Below are 23,494 nucleotides of genomic sequence, written 5' to 3' on the forward strand. Positions count from 1 at the left end.
TACCCCCTGCACTTGACAGACATGTCAATGGGAGCCATGTTTACCGCACCCGTTTAAGTACCTTCGCATCCTCCGCGCTCACCGTTGTAAGTGGTGTCGGGTACGACCCCTATGCCAAGCTCTACCGGAAGACTCGCGACTTCACGACTTCTGTACCCGGTGGAATACACAAACAAATCGGAAGAGGCGTCACAGCCCCCCAGCTCCACCGCAGCAACCGGTGGTCATGATCACATAAATTTAGCTCCATTTTGCCGATCCACCGCGGAGACCGATGGGGCCCCGTCCGCCAAAGTCCAAACCATCCACCATTCACCAAGCAATCTGCATCCGTGCGCGGTCTCCTTCGATCGGCCAAAGTCGTGAAAATTCTCTACGCGAAACGCGCGAAAACGAAACCGAAACGAAGTTGGAGTTGGGCAGACTGCAGTGCAGACCGCAAACGCAAAAGAGGCGAAGTCCCCTTGCTATCGGGAAACGGTCACAGCGCGACAGATAATAACGCCGATCATGCGTGAGGTCCGTCGAGGATGAAAAGCGTCGCTATTATTGTTATTGTAATGTCCGGGACCCGTTCCCGTGGGTTTCGTACCGGGTCTGCCTATATGTTGCGACAATAATGACACAGCCGAATGACGATCGGTAGATCGGGGGGTTTGGCGGCAATCGTGGCGCCTAGTCGGTGCATTCTCTTTGAAGTGTGCTCCCGGAAAGCGGATCCGGTCGCTGTAACGGGGTTTTCGCTTGTGTTCGGTGGTCTGGGAAGGGCGTCAAAGGGAGAAGGAAAGCAGGAGCCTGTATAAGCCCACGAAATAGTCATGATTGCATTGTAACCACAAGTTTTGAACCGGTAAAACGTATAGCTAGTGATAGATTTGTAAGTTTTGCATATGAAAACAATAAGGTTGTAGAAGATGAATATAAAGAATAGTAAACAAAAGTAGGAAAAATGTTATAAAAAGGAAAATAAACATGAAAAAGGAACCTAACCAGAAGAAACAGATGTGATAACTTGAAAATCAACTAAATAATTAGTGAAATTATATTTAACTAATGATAAATTAATAGATACATTAAAATTAAAAGAACAAAGGTCTATAAGAGATAAAACTTGTGATAATTAGAACACAATACAGAAATATAAAAATGGAAGAAAATGTACCATTAATTAAAGACAAGAAAATATAGATAACTTTAGAAAATAGGCTAAAAACATTCAAAACATCAAAATTATTAGGAAAGGTGCACAGCAAAACAATAAATTTAAAGAAACAATAACACATTTCACAAACAATGAATATGCAATAAATAAAGAGTAAGAAAAGTACGAGAAGAAAAAAAAACTTCAAATCTTTAAAAAAAAAGAAAGGATAAGAAAAACAATTAAAAACTAGAGTTAAAAAAAAATTTTCTCATTCTTACCAACATACAAAGTCGAATCCACCAAAACAATGCACACGAAGTATGGAAACGGGCGTGTGAAATTTGCTGCGTAATCCTTTTCCCTTGCATTAATGTGGCCGGCCCAGGCCGGAGAGAGCCTGGGAGCCTATACGATTGCCCGTACTAATTACACTTATCGCATGTTCGACGGCGACTTTGAAGCTTATTTTCACAGCCCGGCCCCACTGGTCGAGGTGCGGTCGTGCCGCTAACACACCGGCATCCCCATTTATGCGGTAGATCCCATTTATTACAACATTAATTTAAATTGTTATACGTGTGCTAGCTTTGCTTCCGCTCCTCACTGTTGGCCTTTTGCAGCGCTAAGCTAAAACCGAAGGAGAGCGAACAAGAGAGAAGGAGAGTTTAGAGTGACATAAAATACTATAACTCCTATCGGTATCTTCCTACTTTGCTCCCGGGCTGCCGGGTGAGTAAAGCTTCCGGGCGACCGAAGTCGATGCATAATGCTATCGGGCCAGTTAAGATAAGCGCAAAATAAATGGAAGCCGACTCGGTTCTTTATGCTTCTGCCGGGGTCTGCCCGGGAGTTGATCGTGAAAGAACCGAGACGCGACGATTCATGTGCCGTTTGGAGCATCTTTCTTGGGTTAAAGGGAGCTGCTGGCCTACTGAGATCCGGGCGGTGGGTAGCATATGGGCATGGAATGTTTGGTTAATTCTGATTTATTTTAAGTTTTAGCATTGCGATGTCCTCGAGTCCTCCCATTGGTACACTTTCTCGGTGGGGTGATCATCTATTTACATTCCTTCTCCCTAATTTGAGTCAGCTAGATCAGTCGAAGCATCTCTTTGCCCACATCTCATATCATGCTGAGACCCTCGTGAGACAGTGCGCGGTTATCAAGGTTTCATAAAAATGAAATTCCAACCATAAACATAAAATGGCCAAAAATGTGGGGCGGGAGGAGGAGGATTAGCAAACTGTCGCGACGCGTTAAAACATATAAACTATAATCTTGAGGAGTTCGGATCATGGAAACAAGCTTCCCTAATAGCGAGGCGCGATTGATGAAAGCGGGTCACTTTGCGAGGTTGTTTATCGGGGAAGCATTTTTTGTGCAGCGCCTCACTCTCCGGTCTTCCGCCAAACTACTTAACCAATCCCCGAAATCCTTCAAACGTTCGCTGGAGCATCCTTTTACTGACAGATTTGTCGTGAAGTTTTTGGTTTCGAGTTCTCTTCCCTCGCATGTCTCGTTTGCTGTTGTATCGTTAAAAACCTGTTAATACGCTCGTCTTAAGCCTTCCCGAGGTGCCCATAAACCCAATTCGGTTGCATTCTTCATCGTGAAGGTACTCCTGAAGGCATACACCGGGGCGACACGCTCACGTCACAATTGAAGAACCTCTCCCCTCTCCAGTATACGGGTTCGCTCGGTCGGGAAAGAATCAGGGTGTCCCTTGGCCGGCCGTATGGTCATAAAACTTAACGAGCACCCGCTCGGATGCCGAGTGGCCGTGTTCGGATAGCACGTAATATCACCTACTAGAGTCCAACAAAAAAAAAATCGAGAAATGATGCGTTACCTTGGTGTTCCGAGCCGTCAACTGATGGGACCCGTACGAAGCGACCGGGAAAAAGGGAGAGCACCAACGACAAGGAGCCGCTCGACAGCAAAACCTGAGAACGAGCTGATAAAGAGGTAAAATCGGTACGGTCGTAAAGTCCGGGGAGTGACCGCAACGTCTTCAAAAAAAATCCCAGAGAGTCCTCCAGCATTTCTGTCCCTCATGGGCTCATCGTAAGGAGAAGTCTTCTTCGCGGGGCTTTTTTATCTTTTTCTTATTAAACTAAACTCCTTATACCTTTCCCCTCTGGTTTTTTTTTCTTGCCAGCTCCTCGTTCTCCCCCCATACACCGCCATTCGTTTGATTTACCTTCCGCTGAACGAAAGCGACCCCGCGGGAATCGAAACGGTCACAGCGACAATAATGGAACCCTTATCTAAAGCTTCTTGGCTACTGTTTAAGGTTTTCTCGGCTTCCATTTCACTTTGGAGATAACCATTTTGCCGCAAAACCGCTCGACGACCGCTCGAGTGTTCTTGCGGATCCTCAAACGCGGCATCCTTTTGCTTCCGGGCGGGTTAGTGCGGCTGAGCGCGGGTCGTGTCCCGCCCGGCTATCTATCTCGTACCGCGTTAGGAAGGGGGTTCCCTAACACAGGGGGTGGGGTGGTGCACTACAACGCCACGAAAGCCTCTTGACGCACGCAATCTAATGCCGTTTGTAGTACTGTTCGGCAACAGTTTTGATCTTTTCCTGCATGGGGTCCTGACGATCGCGACCACACCTCACACCAACACCTCGGGAAGGCCCGAGCCATGCTACACCACGCTTAATTGTAGCTGCCTAAAGGAAGCTGCACCGGCTTGATTTACGCGTACGGAATGGAGTGAATGGTGCTTATCGCGCTGGACACCCTTTTTTTCGCTGCCGGTGAGTTCCCGTGGGTGAGGGATTCGGGTATCCGTTCCGGGTCAACTACGAACCGCCGTGACTAATGGTGTCAATCGAGGTTTCGAGTTGGTGGTTGTTGTTCATTTTTGGTCGTCTACTGTTCCCTAGTTCCTCTAGTATCGGGAACGCTACGGGAAGGTGATAATTGACCCAAAATCTTACCGGTTTTTAACAACGATCGCCATCCACGCCGAGTGGGAACGAGCGCTGCTCTATATTAGTGTTGTCCGGTCTCTATGCCCGGTGTGGCATTTGGTGGCCGTGGTGTTTTTTGAAACAATTTTATTTGAAACCCCCTCCGGGGCATTCATCTTATCGGAATGACCCAGTATTAAGTGGTCGCTGGTTCCGCGGAAGCACAATGCATTCGTGTTCGGAGCTCAGGGAATTATGTTTGTGGCCCTGTTTGGTTGAGATGTCTAGATGTAAACGGATTTACTCTCATTATAGTTTCATGTTTAAAAGTTGTACTCAGTAATTGAAGATCACTTTCTGCAACGAAGATCCTTGGCTGTTTCCTCTTCGAAGTGCCTAAGATGGATACATTAAGGAACGGAATATTAGGAATAGGAACGGAACAGCAATAACTCTTCTCTCCGGCTTGTAGACAAGACATTTCCGTCCCTAGTTCTAGCTAAGGAAAAGTATTTGTATCATAAAATTGCTTTACACATGTAATCCTTCTGGCGCTATAAATCAAAGCATGTACCAAACGGAAGCCACAAATGACAGGAAAATCCATCATCCCTCGCCGAATAATCCTTTCTTCGTAAGGGAATTCCGCGAAAAAGCAACCCCTCCCGTAACCTCCACGGGTACTGTTCTACAAAAAACAAACAAAACCCGTAAAATGATAACGATGCGATAATTAAGGGCCTGCTATAATGTACCGTTTAATGTGCTCCAATTTCGTACGCGGTGGTTCAAATTTCCACGCACTGGGAAACCGGGTGGAAGACCTTCCATTGCGTTCGCATTAGACGAACGTGTGTGCACGGCGGACGGGACAATTAATCAGCAACTGCTGCCGTTTGACACGGTTGGACAAACTTCTGGTGCCCGCCTTTTCGGGGATTTTTTGTTTGCTTCGACAGATCCCTCCGTACATGTTACACACGTGTACGCGCATCCATTACACGCTCTGGCTGTACGGTTGTCCTCACGATCACGGTGCGTCGATCGTGACGCCAGTGAAGATTCGTTTAAAAAATGTAGGAACATCCTCGAAAATGTTTTACGTTGGGTTTCAAACTCACAACAAAAAAACAAGCGCAACACCCAATTCTGTCATCTGGTGAGAATGGGAACACAGCAAACCTGCATAATCCCAGCGAGACAGTACACGCAGACACGCCCTGGGCCTTTTCGGGATGGTGATGCAAATGTTTTTACGGCACTCTTTCACCGTTTCCTGAATGGAAAGGATCATGGCACAACCAGCATGTGCCGTCGTAATGGGACACCGTTCGGACTGGCGCTGGACGTCTTCCGTGCGTGGGTTTCGCAGTTAGGAAGTCCTCGCGACGATTCCATCATGCTGGCGTCCGTCGGCGACAAGTGTCTAGCCGAAAGTGCGTCAACCACTTGTCACTCGTTGCGCGTTTGTTGGGCAAGAAGGGAAAAGAAACCTTTCCAGTAGAACCCTGTTTCATGTTTTTTTTTTCATAATAAACCTCATGTAGACTACGTACATGTCACTAATTAATGGTCTCTTTATAAAAGTGAATAAACACATTCAAATGGAATTGGTGTTGCAATCAATTTCTGGGAAACAAAAATGGCTCAACGTGGAGATGTTACATAAACGCAAGGGTAAACAAAGAAAGGTATAGTCTTCTCAGCGCTCGCTAGTTCGCTCACTAGTTCGCTCACCCTCTCGTTCGCTCGCTAATTAACTCACTCACTACTTCGCTCGTTACTTCGCTCATTACTTCGCTCACTAGTTCTCTCATTCCTTCGCTCACTAGTTCGCTCATTCCTTCGCTCACTAGTTCGCTCATTACTTCGCTCACTAGTTCGCCCATTACTTTGCTCACTAATTCGCTCATTAGTTCGTTCACGCTCACTAATTCGCTTGCTAATTACCTCGCTAGTTCACTCAATATTTCGTTCATTACTTCGCTCTATATTTCGCTCACAAGTAAACTCCCTCGTTCGATCTCAAGTTCATTCGCTGATGAACTCACTAGTTCGCTCACTATGTTGGCCGTGATTTCGCTCACTAGTTCGGTAATTTAATCACAAGTTCGATCACTAATTCACTCGCTACTTAGCTCACGATTTCACTAGTTTGTTCGCTAGGTCGCTCACTATTTCGCTCATTATTTCGCTCACTAGTTCGCTCATTATTTCGCTCACTAGTTCGATAGCTAGTTCCCTCGCTAGGACGTTCACTAATTAGTACGATGTTCGCTCACTAGCATGCAATTCGCTTGTTCGTTCGTCCGTTCGCTGCCAACTAACTGCCTTCGTAAATATGTTAATGAACAAAGTTAGACGCTTTAAACATTTTTAAATCTACTGTCGACTTCTCTTAACAATTCGTAAAAGAACGTTAAGAGCTAATATATAAAAATGGAAAGCTAATGCTACCGATTAATATTACCACCAAACGGCATCGAAAGCAACTGTGCTGGAATTCCCAGAGAATAATTAATTACCCCATACAGGACAGAATAGCTTCACAACTTACTTATTGAGACATTTTTCACCAGCCAAGATCAACACTTTGCGGATCGCCATGAGCGGGCCAGAGAGACCTCGCGGCGGTTCTCACAGCCATCCCAGGACCGACACGGTGGCTGATTTATTTCCAATCACCAATAAGCATCCAATTCATCGCAGCTGGGCGGCAAAATCCCAAAAAAAAGCCCGATAAAGTGATCTTCCCTCCACCTCCACCTCCTTCGCAATCCTTCAGCTCCACATCCTTTAATCATCCCACCCGATGGTTCCCACTCGAGATGCGTATATTTCCAAATTTCTAGACCCTTCGCCTCGCCAGCCTGGGGGGCAATTAGCTAATCTCGTAACATTTCACATTAAGTGAAATCAGGCGGAAAAAGAAAAGCAATCTTCAAAAGAAAAACAAAACATTCGGTGGCTGGGAAGCAAAACCGACGAAGATGGGAGAGATCACGGGTGGGCAGAAGAATGCCGGGAACTCCAATATCTAAACAAACATTCCCGTAGGGACGTCGAAAGTATCTGGAGAGCGATTTTCCCAGCGATCGGGAAGGAGCTTTGCCCGACTACTTCAAGGTGGTCGTCGGTGGTTGGCGATAGTGCAAAAAAAAAAATGGTTCAGACCTACATCGGATTGGTAGAACTCAAAGTCCCGGGGGGAAGCCGGACATTTCGCTTATTATTTGTATAGATTGAAAATTAATTCAAGTCCTTTATCAATAGCGCATATACCCACCCTCTCCGCATAATCACGCCGAACGACGAGGGGAATGAAAACCGTAACTCACTGATCCGCGGGCAGTGCTGCAACCCGGCCGGCACCCGCCGGAAACCCGCAAACCGAATCCAACAGAAGTCGTCGTTTGTCGTCATAAAATAACACTTAAAACCTTCACATCCCTCCCCCCCCCCACCTTTGGGTACGATCGTTGGCATCAACTCGGGTTGGCCTTTGATGCGATGCCGCCACCATTTGGAAGATGCGGTCCGCAAAACGGATTCGGTCTGGATCGAGGGTAGTAGAAATAGATAAACGAAACGGCGCGCTACCGCTACACCGCTGGCCGCCGGCCCGGTACAATTAGGAGGGCCGAAACAGTTGTTTTATCTGAAGGAAAACTTTTCAAAAAATAATATATTTGTTATGCGCGTATACCGGCCACGCACGGGAAAGGGTTACCAGAAAGGAGCTAAAATAATGTATTACTTTGCTGATAAACTTCTGTTTGGCGGTGTTTTGCTCTTTTGCTTCTGCCGTTCGCGGGTGTTCGCGGTACGCCCCACAAGCAAAAGGGAAGCTGTGAGGGTTAAGAGGTGGCAAATGGAGGCACCAACTGTACAAGGGGATTAGCAGAAGCGTCTTCTTTGCGGGGGTGGGTATCGAGGAAAGGAAGGTTACGATTTATCCCAAATACGGGTGAAAATGTTTGTAAAAGGCGTGTTTTATATCAAGTTGTTTCATAACAAACGTTTTGTAGTGTACTTTAGGCATCACTCTTGAAAGACTTAAAGTTATGGACTTTAATTAATAGAAAATAGGCTTTTTTTTGTTTGTTTGTTTTCATTATTCACGTTCAAATACGTTGTGATCTTACCACTTGATCAATACGTACGCCATCTATCACTGGAATACAGTGTGCAACATAACTATACGCTTGCTAGTTTTGTTGGGGAAATAATAAAAACACTAATGTAATAGACAAAAATGAAATTAAACAACTTAATGAACATTTTAAAATACGACTTGTCATAATTTATGCAAATTTTTGCACGTTATGACATATTCTTTCTTTTAACCTGCTAAACAATGCTCTTTACTGGGTTGAATCTTTTTTGAATAATTTCATTGTGATTCTCTTTTCTCTCTTTCTCTTTTCGTTCTTTTCTCTTTCTTCTTCTCTCTTTTTTTATTTTCTACTTCATTTTCATCTGCTTCTTCTTCTTCTTCTTCTTCTTCTTCGCGACACGATAAGGGGATTTAGTTTCCCGGACATTCCATAGAAACTCCATTAGTTTGTGTGTGTAACAGTGTAACTAACTCCTACTGATTTTAGACCGGCAACTTGTGACCTAATACAGTTTTGTTATTCTCATGAATGATTTTGAAGTTCAACAATGTCTATGATTCCAATGGTCCGTGCGTTTGAAGGCTGGCAAGCGATACTGGGATATTTAATTGTGATAAGATGGTTTATTGTAGAATCTGAAACATAAATTGGCTTAAATTCACAAAACTTACGTTTTTTAAGGTTTGTGCATTTTTGAGGAATCTTTGGGGATAATGGTTGAGTACGCAGGACTGACTATCCAGCTATGAATAAATGATATAGAAATTATAATTGGCAGACCTAGAGCCCTTGAGGTTGTTTCGCCGATAATGTATATAAATCTGTTGAGATTACAGCGGATTCTACTGAGATTCTTGAAATTTCTAAGATTCCCTAATTTTGTGTAATTTTTGTTTTTTTTTATAATCGTAAGTGAATCGAAGCAGTGTTCTCAAAATATTCTTCAACCACAACATTAGAAGAATTTGATAAAATTAGGACAGATTTTTTACGTTTAGCTTCTTGAAGATCCCAACGATAGCATACATGACTAAAACCATGATGTTTGATCGAAAGCCTTATAGTTATGTTAGCCACTGTATGGCTCCCGCACACTATAGGATCACTACCACCCCTTAAGTGGATGCTACCCCCAAACCGACTTACGGTAGCACCTCGTTCGTTCGGCTTTCTTTCTTCTCACTCGCCATCAAACCCGTGCTGCTGCCTGCTTGCTGGTCCGGTCCCCTGTAAGGAGGGAGGCTTAATTTTCATATTTATTTCCCTCACTTCCGATAGCGCCTAATCTCGAAAGCGTTAAAATACATTCTTTCTCAACGGCGGATTAATTTATCTTGGGCTCTTTGTAGTCGTTCCGCCATCACCGTGTACCGATCGTGAACGGGGCCGGGTGAACGATGAACGATCGGAGTCGCTGTCGGCTGCGGAACGGTGATGATACTCACTTGGAAGGACCTCCGTCGTTGACTACCCGGCTTCCGCGATACCAGAACTTCATTTGCCAGTTCCGATGGGGTTGTGTTTTTTGTTTATGCTGCATGTGATCAACTTTCGGAACTATTAAGAAGATTCTGATTTCATTTGTCGATAGAATGATCAATTAAACATTTTTTTTGGGGTGGAAAAAAGACAATAATGAAAAGTAGATCTTCAATTAGTGCTTCCGTAAAACAATCTGCAAAGGAAAAATACAAATAAAATTATTAAATCTCACCAACACAACCACACCACTGCCAAACCAACCAGCATCGGCACACAATACACAACCACAGCTCCATTGGCAAAAAGGGCGGATGCAGTTTATGATCAGCGATTTTTTATCTGTTCTCCCCATCCGCAGAAGGGCACCCGAACGGATTCCACTCGCAGCTTGCTGCTGCTTGCGTGTCCGCGCCCGGCACGGTGCCACCACCAAAAAGGTTGCATGAATGGGCGAAGATGCACTTTCCCTGTTTCTCCAACCTGCGCCCGCAGCTGAAGCCCGTCCCAGGCGCCCGATCCGCGGATCCGGGCGGTTCTTCTGGGGCCGGTGCGCCGGTTTCGCGTGTGTGCATCATAAAATGGAAGACCACACCGAAGCTGAATTATACGAATGTGTTAACAAGACATTTTGAAGTTTATAAATTGCAAACTGAGACGCCTTTGGCGTGCGGCTGGCTCCATCCGCTGGAAAATGGAACGATTGTTCGATCGTTCCTTTTGTGCGTTGCTGGGTCACGCAGAAGGAGGGAGGAGGGTTGTGTGTGTATTTTTTATTATTATTATTGGCCACGCTGAGCTTTATTTGCTTCTCACGTTTCTGTTGCCGGCATCGTTGCTTATCGTAAAATGCTTCTTTGTGGATTATACTTATCGAACTTTGGTAGTGGATGTGAAAAAGGGGAATGCTATATGGTTGTCTTTAAATTTTACATTAAACGTTTTGTATAACTTGGGCATTGGGAATTAGAAAGGGAGTTATTGGAATAAGTTTTTTTTTATTTAAACACTACATTTTACAAACAAAAATATCTAAGGGTATAAAACTGTTTACTCACATGAGTTCTGGGGTCAATATTAATGAAACAAAACTAATTTTTGGTAGACCAGACTCACAGTTCTTGATAAAACTTTGGGGACTCTAGATTTTTCTGATTATTTTTTTCAATATCGTGGGAACTAATTTATTCTAGAAAATCCTTTTCATTTATATAAAAGTCATATGAAACAAATCAGGAAGAAGAAATGTTGTGCAGTCGAATATCAAAATATGTACAGTTCATGTAAATTTCTAGGTAGAATTCAATGTTTTACTTGTGAAATTACAAATTATTCTAAAAACAAAGATTTTCATAAAAGATTTACTTTAATCGTCAAAGTAAAGTAAAAATATCAATTATGAATGGTTTTCGTAACGTGAAAGGAAGTATTCCATCCCAGAATACGAAATATAAAAGATCTTTTAAAGAGTATTCGAGTTACGCGAATTTCTCTGGCGCACCTTATTCGCGTAACTCGCTAAAACGTAGACAGAAGACTTCGGGAAAGAAAGAAAGTTCTACAAAATTTTTGGATCGAAATTTCTGTTTAAATTAGGCGTTAAACATTGATAAAATAGACAACTATGAGATATAATAATGAATTTCTGATAAATCTCCAAATTGTTGTGCTTAAATTCATTCTCAAAGTATATATTTCATAGTGATTGAAAAATATTAATTCGTGCTTGTCCTATAGTTTTGACAGGAACTGTAACTTTATTTATTTAAACTTATATATTTAACCTCACAGCTTAAACCTCCACTAGCTTAACCTCCGCAACTTCATGGTAAATATCATTAAGAATTAAGTAACGCTTCTTGGTTATTAGATTACTTGACTTCGCCAACGCCATCCGATATCGACCGGCAATACGCAAGCATTCCAATGGGCATACCGGCGCCCAGAGTTGGCGGGACAGCAAAATATGTCTCTCGTACTCCCGATTTGCCTCATTTCCATATCATAGATTCCGTTCCAGTTCTCTAGCAGAGGTTAAATTCCAACCGTAACCACCATTTCATTCCACTCCTTGTGGACACTTGCGAAGGCTGTAAGTGTTCCGAAACTTAAGTACCAGAGGAGGAAAAAAAACAGGATCGCTACTCTCCTTCTAAAACCAAACATCCAGTAGTCGCTTTTTAAATGTTGTTGGAAGAAGAAAAAAATGTGCCCAACCATACCAATGACCCACAACCGCGATCGGTTGCGGAATGGCCGCAATCTTGTCTAATTACGTGATCGCTACTGGGTGTGTGTGTGTGTGTGCTACCGCTGGGGCTGGCAGGGAACCGTTTTGGAAAGGTGGGAAAAGATCGCAGATGACCGCGGGGTATGTCACTCTTTATCTGACCCTTCAAAGACATACCGACCGACCGTCAGCAGGTAAGGCAGAGTGGCGTGAGCAAAAGAAAGAAGAAAAACGCACACCAAAGATTCGCGACCGCTACGGGCGCAGTGGTGCTAGCGTGTGCGCGGGAAATTGGACGGTTTCGGGTGGACGAAAACGCCCCAAATCGGCCCCCCGAAACCAATTAGCGCTGGCCGGTAATGAAGTGTCGTTCTGTGAAAATTGATCCGGGCGTGTAGTGCGCCGCGGTAAGCGGTTTGCTTTGGAAAATCAAACAAATCTTGTGGATAGTATGGACGATATGACGGAGTAATGTGGTCCAGGGAGCTTGCTTGCCATGAGTATATTTAAAGATAACTTTAAAGAACTAATTCGTCCCCGATGTCGGGCTCTAAAATTAGATATCTTAACAGTTTGTCCAGAGAGATCATGCGAATTCTATACTATGCATGCGAACTGTTTTGTAGTCAATTTAACACAATTAGCCTGCCGACTAGCGGTTGTGCCGGGTTGCCTCTATCACGCATGTGGCTAATCCGGCCTCAATCCAACAACCTCAATTAAGATATCAAGCAAGCTAACCAATTAGAAAGATTACCGCCGATAGCGATCGACGACGGTGATGACGTGCGGCGTTGGGCTTTTGAAGACACCTCGTACCAAGAAGTACGGGAGCCACGCAGAAAGCGAAAAAGCACCAACATCTGTGTGTCACTGAAGCTGTCCCCGAGGGGTTTTTTGGGAACAAACAGGAGTTGGAATTCTCCGAGTTTGTGAAGTAAAATGTAGACATATTTTACACGCTACACAAACAAAACTAGCACAATCCAACCCGTGGGCAAAAACGGTTATTGTGCCTCAATAAATCTCATTCCACACAGGAAGGGAATTTCTCAGACGTTTTTTTTAAAGATGTTGTTTGTTTGTTCATTCACAAACGGAGGTTTGTCTCGAGTTGGTCGTTAGAATTGTCACCCAGTTTTGGGCAATTTTGCGCACGAATGCACACTTACGATCTGGTACACCGATCGCCCGAGGTAATGAGCTTTACGGAGCAACCCATATGCCATTCCATTCAGTGGGTCAGTTTCCCGATGCTCGAAATGGTTCTTTCTGAGACGGGCAAAGTATTTCAACAATCAAACATACCGATTCCACAAAAAAAAAAACCTCCGGTAGGAGATAATGGATTATCCGATATTCGGGACATCCTCACCGTTGGGTGTTGATGTCCACACGGCGGCAATTTCACTCGGCCCCTCGGTAATGGAAACCGGATGCGGTTCGATGCGTCCGAAGTATGGCACTTTGTTTGACAAACAAGCGGACAAAAAAGGCGTCCCCGAGGTCAGTCGGCGAGGATAGACAAGATTAGTGGAAAGAAAAAGGAACACCAACGGCTACACAACATGATCACGCATGGGTGATCGTGGTGGCTCTAGCATATCATTAAAAAGGACACAAGGGACATCTCTCCGCTTCTGGTGTACCCTAATCGCATATTATGGCTTCCTATTTAGAACAAGGACCCGGATGCCTCCGCTAGACTCGGAGGACTCGTGTAAACGATAATGAGCGAAGAATTTAGTAATTAGAAATGAAAACATGTTTCACGTACCGTGCACCGAAGGTCTTTGCAGGCATCCCAATCTTGAACAACAACCGTCCAATGAGGAAGGGATCACGCTACATTCCCGTACAGCTTAATCCTTCCCCTACCAACAGGTTTTTCGAGGGCAAGGATAACTGGTGCAGGTGGTGGTGAGCTGACATGGCAGCGAAAAGGTACGATTGGTGGGTACTGCCCGAAATGGGACTGATCCAGCCGAGTGAAGCTTCTGTGTGGGTCGGTAAAGCCCTTAAGGGAAAATAAGGATTACACTTGAGTCGGAACAATGTGGAACTGGTTCAATCTTTCGAGCGGGGCATTCTGGTTTATTTGTTGAAACATAAAGCTATCTTACTATTGAGGTAACAATGGACGTTGATAGCAACAAACATAAGTTGCGCCAAAGGATATTATGGTATTGATACGAACCTTACTTCTATTTGAAGTTTTCCGTTGGTGGTTGGTTTAGATTCTACAATCTATTGTATATATACAATTCTTTATTTTGGATATTTATTACTTAGATGTGTTTTGGGAGATGAAATGGTATATAAATTCGTTAACTTATTAACTAATTGGCTAGTTTACCGACCATGATGGTAAAACTCTCTAACGGTGTTTTTGAACTTCGTCTAGGAAAAATACCCGGGGGTAGGAATCGACAGTTTGTGGAGCAGATGCAATGTGGAATTCGTTTCATAAAACCGTTTTGAAAAGATTTTACAATGAACTATGAGCAAGAGTAACTTAAATAAGCATTTTTCTTTCGATTCTTGTTTTAATACTAGCCTACAATATTTTTAAAAGTCTTTTACGTAAAGAAACACAAACCATTAGTTTTTTAAAAAATTTCAAAACCAGCCCAAAGTTCGAATCGCGTGACCACTGGAGTGCCCGTTGTGCGGTACGAAGAATTTGACAGCGAAAAAAAAACACACGCAAAGAAAGAAAAACAACAATCACAACAGCTGAGGAACGGAAAATTTTCTGCGTGTTTTACTTTTCGTAACGCAAAAAACCCTCGGCAAAAATACACTTTTTGCGATTGGTTTTCGTTGTGAAAAGTTGCCGCGATGAATTACACCATGCAGCGATAAGGATACGTCGGTGAAAGTGAGTGTTCGGTGTGTTTGTTCGTGCGAAACGAATGTGGGAGTTGTGTTGATAAGAAACATCACACAGCAAGCCATCGGGCGAAACATTGTGGTGACGTTATCGGGAGAAGGGTGTTAAGTTTATTATTACCAGGCAGAAAATCTTCACAATCGGAGATGAAGGTTTTAAGCAAAAATGATGCTGGGATGAATCGTTGACAAAGCAAACCAAACAGTGCTTAGTTTGTTGCACTTCCGAGACTCGCTAAACTGCGGTCCGAATTCCGACGTCTAGCGAAGGGGCGTCAATTAGCGGTATCATGTTTATTGGAATTCACCCTTTGCTTCCTGCTTTTTAGTAACGAGTGCAGTTGATAGTGTTTGTGAGTCGTCGGTGTGAATCGGGAACCTCGGCATAAGGCAAACAAAAAAAGAAACACAATATGTTTGGACGTACCGAAACCAACAAGGACAGTTTTCTCGTCCAAACGAAAGCGGCACGGGAAGAGCGTGCCAATGAACGGGCACAGGAAGAACGGCGGGACCGTTCGATATTGCTGCTTCAGCGCAACATCCGCGGATGGTTGGCTCGTACCAAATTTCGCCAAACAATTCTGTAGGTTCCCCTCGGCTGTAGTTTCGCTGTGCACGATTATTAATATGCGTCTTTTAATTTCTAGCACTGAATTTGACGAACTGCTTCCACCGGTCACAAATGTCGGTAAACCGATCGACCTTAAACCGAGCCTTGCCGTGTATTGTGCCGCCAGCCACTTTCTGCTCCAGTGGAAAGCGGAAACGAGCGCACCGGAGTCGGCACCGCATCGGGAACGGCTGGAACGTTTGTGTCGCTATTTAGTCGCTAGCCTTGAATCGGATTCACCCAAAACAAGCTACATTGGTGTTGCGTTCAATAAGGAACTAAGCTTAGCCTGGATACGCCACATCAAGAAGCTGCTGTACCGATGCTGTACCGTGATCGAGCTGCTTAAACCCGAGGTACACAGCGATAGCATATCATTGGCCTTATATCTGCACACGCTGGTCGCGTTTACGTCGATCAACAGTTGGGCGCTGTTGCGCAATAAATCGTTGGCCGGCCTAAAGCCCGGTATGATGCAGCTGTGCGCGAATGTGATGGGCGATCTCGTACAGAAAGGGTTCTATCTAACGTTGCGCCAGGTGCTGGTAAAAGGCACCTGTCGGCCGGTAGTGAACCTGAAACCCATCTCACTTACCGCGCTTGTAACGCTTGCCCTACGGCCGCTCGTATCGTCCGGGTATAGCGAGAACCTTCTCAGCCAATTTCTGGTGCAGATCCTCTCCGTACCGGGTATGATCGCGCAGCTCGAACAGCTCACGCCCGAATGTTTGGTAAGCATTCAATCGCACGGAACGCTGGAAAAAACGCTCGATCTGCTGGCCGGTGAACAGTCGACCAAGTTTGTGGTGGCCAGCCTGCAGAATAGCAATCTGCTCGCGCTGCTTGCCAACCTGGTGCAGCTGTACTATCTGGAGCCGCCGGAAAATGCGGCCAAACTGGCCTATCCCGCGTTCACGTTCGTCGTGACGCAGCTACTGAACGGTATACTGACCAGCTTGGCCCAGGCCGGTGGTGCCTTCACGCAGTGGCACGAACTGCTCGGGTGGTTTTCGCCCGGCAAGGATCGGCTGCAGCACGAAAATTTACCGCTGATCAAGAAACAGATCCATCTGCTGTGGAACCATCGGATCGTGAAGCTGCTGCTGGGTGACAATCTGAAGGAGCTTGCGGTCGGGTACGAGACGATCGATTATCCCATCCCAACTGGTAACAGTACGGGGAACTTGTTGAAGCGTGCGCTCACATTTGAGCGTAGCTCGATGAAGGGACAACCGAACAAGGCGGGCAAAACGTACCGAAAGCTCGGGTCGGCTGAAGTATCCCGGGTGGCACTAACCTGCTCGATGTATCACGCGGCACTGAGTGCGTTGTCACAGCTACGATTGGACATTCTTTCTGGTAAGGGTTTTTTTGTGGAACACGATTGGGATTTTTCTTAAATGTTTAACCGTGGAACCGTCGCTATTTCTTTGTAGGTCTTTGCTATAACGATACGGTGCTACACGATCTTTGGCTGCTGCTCGGATCGATCGGTCCGAACTGTGGTCTAAAAGGGTTCATCGAGTTGCTGCAAGTTAGTCAAACGAATTACGCACCCCCACTGCTGCTGCTGTCACTGTTTTGCGATTGCATGACCCACTACGTAACGTGAGTAGTGTCCGCTCTGTATACTATAGTGTTGGATAGTGTATAACACTAATTAGAACCTTTTTTTCTTACTCTCGCAGTATTTTAGATGATTTGGAAATGTACGAGCAGCAGACACCGTTCACGCTGAACGATTACATCGTGCTGTCGCACTTTTTGAACACATTCCTGTACCGCACCATTCAGGACCAGATACTGGACGCCAAGACGGCAACCAGCGCACCGCTGTTCGTGTCCATACACACGCTGCTGCTGTGCCTGTACCGGCGCGACTGTCGGCGTCAGTTTGCCCCGCCGAACCATTGGCTGATCCGTGACATACGGCCGTCCCACTTTCTAGCCGATCTGGAGAAGGGTAAAAAGCACACCCAGATTCTGTTGCAGAAGATGCCCCACATAATCCCGCACGAAGACCGGGTGCAGCTGTTCCGGAAGTTTGTACAGAATGAAAAAGCGGTACTCGGGTTGACGGAATCGGCCTGTGCCTCACCGAGCTCCGCGCTGGTCACCGTCCATCGGGATCGTATCGTGGAGGATGGTTATCGGCAGCTGGCCGCATTACCACCGCATGGGCTGAAAGGTGTGATACGGGTTCGGTTCATTAACCAGCAGGGTTTGGATGAGGCGGGTATCGATCAGGATGGTGTGTTTAAGGAGTTTTTGGAAGAAACGATCAAGCGAGTGTTTGACCCATCGTTGAATCTGTTTAAAACGACCACCGAACAGCGGCTCTATCCATCGCCCACCTCACACATGCAGGAAAACCATCTAGCCTTGTTCGAGTTTGTGGGGCGAATGTTGGGCAAAGCGGTTTACGAGGGAATCGTGGTGGATGTACCGTTTGCGTCGTTCTTCCTCTCGCAGGTGCTTGGGCAGACGCAGCAAGCATTGTACAGCTGCATGGATGAGTTACCGTCGCTCGATAAGGAACTGTACCGTAGCTTAACGTTTATCAAACACTACCAGGGTGATGTAGCCGATCTAGACCTAACGTTCAGCGTGGACGAGGATGTGATGGGAAAGATAGTGACACACGAACTGCATCCGGGTGGCAAGGCACGAGCAGTTAATAACGATAATAAGTAAGTAATTGCCGTGTAAATTGCTTATTTCCCTTTGAAATGGTTAACTATCTCCTTATGTTTATTTATTTCAGGATTAATTACATCCACTACATGGCTTACTTTCGCATGCACACCCAAATCCGCGATCAGACGGCCGCGTTTATACGCGGATTTCGTTGCATCGTTAATCCGGACTGGTTGGCGCTGTTCTCCACACCGGAAGTAAGTATAGCGCAGTAATGGAATCTCACTTCGCCAAATGTAGCATATTTAAATTAAATTAACTTGTTTGAGAGTTAACTGATAGAAACAAGAGTTAACTATCACACTCACTCTTCCTTTTAGCTGCAAAGACTTATATCGGGCGATACATCGCCATTGGATTTGAAGGATCTGCGCAAACATACGCAGTATTACGGTGGGTTTCACGACGGTCATCGGGTGGTCGGGTGGCTGTGGGATATTCTTGCCAAAGATTTCACCGAGGAGGAGAAAAAATTGTTCCTCAAGGTAAGTCGGTGCGGGTGTGTCACACTTATCCCTCGTGTGAGTACTAATGTGGCCTTTTCTTGTATATCTTGGTAGTTTGTTACGAGCTGTTCGAAACCGCCACTGCTTGGCTTCGCTCATTTGGAGCCCCCGTTTTCCATACGTTGCGTGGACGTGGGCGATGATGAGGACATCGGCGATACGGTTGGTTCGGTCATACGAGGGTTCTTTACCATTCGCAAGAAGGATCCACTGAACCGGCTGCCCACTTCATCCACCTGCTTCAATCTGCTCAAGCTGCCGAACTATCAGAAGAAGAGCATGCTGCGGGATAAGCTCCGGTACGCAATATCTAGCAATACCGGGTTCGAGCTGTCATAAGCGGCGTTTGCGGCGTAACCGATGTTTGCCGACGACCTTTCTTCCCTCTCGTGCCCGATCCAATCGGAACACACGTGGTGTAATGCAGATCAGGCAGAGGATTCTTATGAATTTCGATGAAGATATGTAATCCATTAAACTGTGATAGTAAAGCGCGCAAGGATATTGATTCGGGCGGCGAGAGCTCAAAAATTGGAACGCGGACGCGGATTTTTCGTAGTAGAATAGAAATTGTGGAGCTAACGAGCTCTGGAGCTCTCCGCCCAATGAATATCATATCCCCGTGTTTGGTATTTAGCAAAGCAACTGTGTGCAATCGGCGATCAAGCAACGGTGATGTATTGAACCCAGTGTTTTCGGTGTATCACAACGTGTGACCCGTCGGTGTATATCAACAAGTAGAGTATTTATGGTATTGCGTTTGGTACGAGTGTCCTTTTTCGTATGAGTGTTGTGTGTGTGCGTGTGATAAGGAAAAAAAGGAAATTGTATTCGTTGCAGCTAGGAGCCGATATGTAGTATTCATCTAAAGCGAACCTACAAAACGTATCAAGTGAAACAGAACGTATAAGTCAGAAAGGAACTGTGTTTATTTTCTAATCGAAAGCATTATAGGCAGTGCTGCGGGGTAGTGTGTATAAAACCAAACAATGATAATCCTAATATTTATATACTATTGTAGCAAGATATGCAACTATTTTTTGAACGTGTCTAAAACAGATTATGTGTGTTGCATGCGACAAAACAAGGAAACAAACCAACAAGAAAAACCGTTAAAAACGGGCAGTACTACACATATTCTCACAATCACACTATCGGTGCAAACACCCGACCCAGTAAGGACCCGGTAAAACAGATCTGCATCAATAATTTAAAGAAGGTGCATTATGTTAACACGTACCGTTTTTCACACAACCAGAACACGGGCCGGTGTGCATAAGATAACACGTAATTGAAACTCAATCATACACAAATAGATGATGAAAACATGTATGGGTCCGAATATGAATAAACGATGTACTCTAGGGGCTTTAAGCTAGTGTGTAGCATTTTAATCCTTATATTCTTATTCCTTCCTAGGTGTCCTGTGAAAAATTAAAATGCGCATTTTATTTTATTTAACGATGATGTTTGAATATGGATTGTGTCTTGGATATTCCAACAGGTGGCGCCACACTTCGTCTTGATCCAAACAAACATCATGAGCCAAACAAATTTATTTTCTGTATTATGAAAACCGTCTGAAAAATAAGAATTATTTTTTTTATTTAGGAAAATAGACCTCTTCAGTTTATTTTAGCCAACACATAACACAGAGTTCCATTTTAATTTTGTAGTTTTCCTGCATGATGTCAAACATATTATCCGTACAGAGACCATAGGCCCTGCACGCACTTTGACAGGGCACAAGCCATTTGACATTTGAACAAGGCGAATGTCTTCTTCCCCAAAACTTTTTGTTTAGTTCACGAGAAAATTTGGTCGAGTTCGGACGTGTTGGGTTGCGTCGCTCCGTTACTGGTAAATTCCTCGCACGGTTCCCTTAACGGAGACGGGGTACACATACACCGCACGTACACCAGCTGGCCGGACCCGCGGAAAACAAGACTTCTCGCGTAAACTCGGAACACGCACGACGCACCCGCCGTGAAGCTTTGGCTGAAAATTGTCACTCGCAACAAGGACACCAGTGCGACGGTAGCGCGTCGTAACCCAGGCAACAGCAGCAGCAGTGTCGGGGTTTTTTTCCGGACCGGTAAAGAAAAGGACCCTTTTTATCCCCGAGCGTGCGTGCCTGTGTGTGTGTGTGTGTGTCATTCCCGTGGGTAACAAGACCACCATCGCTGCGTATGCTGGTTTAGCGTTCTTCTTTTCGGAGCCGAGCCCTTTTCTGTGCATCCTGCGGGATATAGATTGGTGGTGGTAGTGGTGGTGTGGTGATGGTGGTAGTAGTGGTGCTTGTCTAGAACCCTCATCAAAAAAGGGAACGTCACGCTCTGCACGCTGTGCAGAGGAAGCGAAGCAAGCATCGAATGCGTGTGTGTAACTGTGTGCGTGCATGAATGTGTAGAGTGTAAACAATATCCGTCACAGCTAGAATTGTTCTCGGTCGAGTTTTGTTTGGAGCAGCTTCGTGCATCTCAACAACTGCCTTGGTGGTTCCTTGGTAGACCATTGCCGTCATACTACTGCCATTTCAGGAAGGAGAATACCCAGCCAGCTGCTCTAGTGATTTTACGCAACCCGCGTATTAGCACACAGCCTCTGCCAAGACGGTGCAGTTTTGCCGCTGTGTTTGTGTCCAGTGCTGTCCTTGGTCGCTGTCTGCTGGGGGAAGGGTGGCCAATACTTCCTCGCTCTCACTGCCAATATTAAAGTGGATCACGCGGAGACACATACGCGACCTTCACACGAATCGAGTCACCAAAGCCACAACGCGACCGAAACAGCTGACAAAACTGGTGGTGTGTGTTACCTGTGCTTTTTTTGTGTTGGGCGAAAGCATCTGCGAAACCGGAAGTACACCACATCTCCAGCCAGGCAGCGGCAAGCGACCGAAGTCGACATCATATCTGTCAGAGCGCATCGCTGACTAGAACGTGGCGGGGCCGCCATTGTGCCGATGGAAACTGGTGGTTGGTACGGTGAATAGTGTGCGTGTGCGTGCTTAAACCCACGGCCTACTGCAGTCGAGACGCACCAAAAGCTCGAACGCAGGGAAAGTGATATAATCGAAGTAGCAGCAGCAGTTGTTCCACACCGCGTGGAAAAGTCACCTCCAAAACAACGACGTGCGTTCCGTGTGTAGTGCTTCGCAATTCGGCCCGATCGTGCTGAAGGTGGAATCATAACCGTCCCAACACACATTATCGTTTGGCCAGCTCGGAATGTGTGCCGTTTAGCATCTTCAATCGCATCTCACGGACCGGTGACTCACAGAGAGTGGCGCACAGTTCTGATGCAAACTTCATCCGTCATTTACGATTAGCTTGTGTGGGTGTGTGTGTGAATGTGTTTGTGCGCGCCGTGCAGTAAATCATGCGTGAGTGGCTGCCGTAGTTCCGCCGTCGTGCTATTCTTCACCGAAGCATACCCATTTGCTTCTTAACCTTCAAGAAATACCTTCGCATGGCATGGGTAACGAGCACACGCATCGATAATTGTGCAATAAAGCAGTTTGCTGGGCAGGGTAATAGAATCAGCAACGAAACGAAATCAAATTGCTTGCTCACATCCAAGCAACCGGCGTACGAGTTCTGTGGAGAAAGTGAAAAGTTTTGTTAATTGGGCCATTTTCAACTTCCGATCTATTCTGAACGGTAGGAGATAGAGAAAGTGCTCGCAGGCAAAAAAAATAAATAAAAAAAATCCTTGAAGTATGTATAGTGTGTGAATAAAAGTGTGTGTTTTTCAGCGTATGTGCAAAAAAAGCCTACCGAGAGATGCGTTTGAATAGTCCGTTAAATTGGTTCCATTTTTTAATTCCTTCAATCTAAAGCAATCCAGTGCAAAATATATCAAAAGCTTTCGAAGCGGAAGTGAGCTCCACCATCCGGAAGTGTACACACACCCATACACCCTTTACACACACACACACGTGCGAAAGTTTCCAATTGTGCGTGCCTGGCTCGGTGAGAGAGGAAAGTAAGTGTACAAGGGCCAAAACGCAACAACAACAGCACAGCAACAAAAAAAAAACCCTTCACACACCATTGTGTGTTGAGTTTTCACGTCAAGAGAGGAGTGCGCGCTGTGAAGGGGGGGAAAAAAAGTTTCCCGGTCGTTCCGCATTTCCTCACATTTTCCGACTAGCGGTGCGGGTGCGCACATTTTCCGGGGTTTTTTGTTCCACCCATTAGTCACCGGGTGACTTAGCTCGTGTTCCCGCCACCGGCAATTTGGTTGTTGTGGGACGCCGTCCGCGCGGAAAGTGTATCGTTGCTTCCCATTGTTTGAAGTGACGTTTCTTCTAAAGGGCCCGGCATTGCCTTCACGACACCCACCCGCTAACCCAAAAGTCGGCATCAAAACAAACCAGCACAACCCCGGGGTTTATTCGCTGACCAAAACACACACACACATAGCGCCAGGTCCTCAATATTTGTGGTCCGGTTTCTCGCGTCGGAGTAGTGGTCGGGTTATGCGCATCGTCTGAATGGCGGCTGTCGGTGGCCCTGCCAGGCAATCACGGGGGGTCTCCATGAGTGTCTCGATGTCGCTAGTGCAAGGAGGAGCTGCCGGTGCGCCGCAGGGCGCCATTCTGGCCGCGGCCGCACCCTACTTCCAGCCACCGGCCGTCCCCCAGGATGTTCAGCCGGATCGACCCATCGGTTACGGAGCGTTCGGTGTCGTATGGTAAGTTTGTTTGATTCTAATCTTCGTTGATAACCTTCGTCCTGATGTAAAGTTGTGAGGATGGTGTGTTTTTTTCTTTCTCTTGATTTAGCTGATTGATTTAAACCGCGCTCTCCACCTTGACTGATAAAGAGTAGTAGCCGCGGTATAGAGTTGTGTTGATACAAATGTCAAGTGCTGAATGCCGAGAATCAGTGAGACT

General features: G+C 45.6%; 2 protein-coding genes across 3 annotated transcripts in view; both read left to right on the forward strand.

Annotated features, from left to right (window-relative positions):
* LOC128305639 (ubiquitin-protein ligase E3B) overlaps positions 1 to 19,965 on the forward strand; it is a 62,266-nt gene extending 42,301 nt beyond the window's left edge. Inside the window, exons 3-9 of the mRNA XM_053043194.1 lie at positions 15,111 to 15,367; positions 15,432 to 16,753; positions 16,831 to 17,002; positions 17,083 to 18,084; positions 18,159 to 18,288; positions 18,412 to 18,576; positions 18,652 to 19,965. Coding sequence (XP_052899154.1) covers positions 15,195 to 15,367; positions 15,432 to 16,753; positions 16,831 to 17,002; positions 17,083 to 18,084; positions 18,159 to 18,288; positions 18,412 to 18,576; positions 18,652 to 18,936 — 3,249 coding nt within the window. The 5' untranslated portion in view covers positions 15,111 to 15,194 and the 3' untranslated portion in view covers positions 18,937 to 19,965. The remainder of the gene's footprint in view (positions 1 to 15,110; positions 15,368 to 15,431; positions 16,754 to 16,830; positions 17,003 to 17,082; positions 18,085 to 18,158; positions 18,289 to 18,411; positions 18,577 to 18,651) is intronic.
* A 463-nt stretch (positions 19,966 to 20,428) lies between these two features.
* LOC128305905 (serine/threonine-protein kinase NLK) overlaps positions 20,429 to 23,494 on the forward strand; it is a 76,592-nt gene continuing 73,526 nt past the window's right edge. Inside the window, exons 1-2 of one of the 2 annotated variants that reach the window (XM_053043540.1) lie at positions 20,429 to 20,692; positions 21,138 to 23,292. In XM_053043540.1, the coding sequence (XP_052899500.1) occupies positions 23,093 to 23,292 (200 nt within the window). In that variant the 5' untranslated portion in view covers positions 20,429 to 20,692; positions 21,138 to 23,092. The remainder of the gene's footprint in view (positions 20,693 to 21,137; positions 23,293 to 23,494) is intronic. The other variant, XM_053043539.1, reaches the window with a different exon arrangement.

This window comes from Anopheles moucheti, chromosome 3, assembly GCF_943734755.1.
Source record: "Anopheles moucheti chromosome 3, idAnoMoucSN_F20_07, whole genome shotgun sequence".
Lineage (NCBI taxonomy): Eukaryota > Metazoa > Arthropoda > Insecta > Diptera > Culicidae > Anopheles > Anopheles moucheti.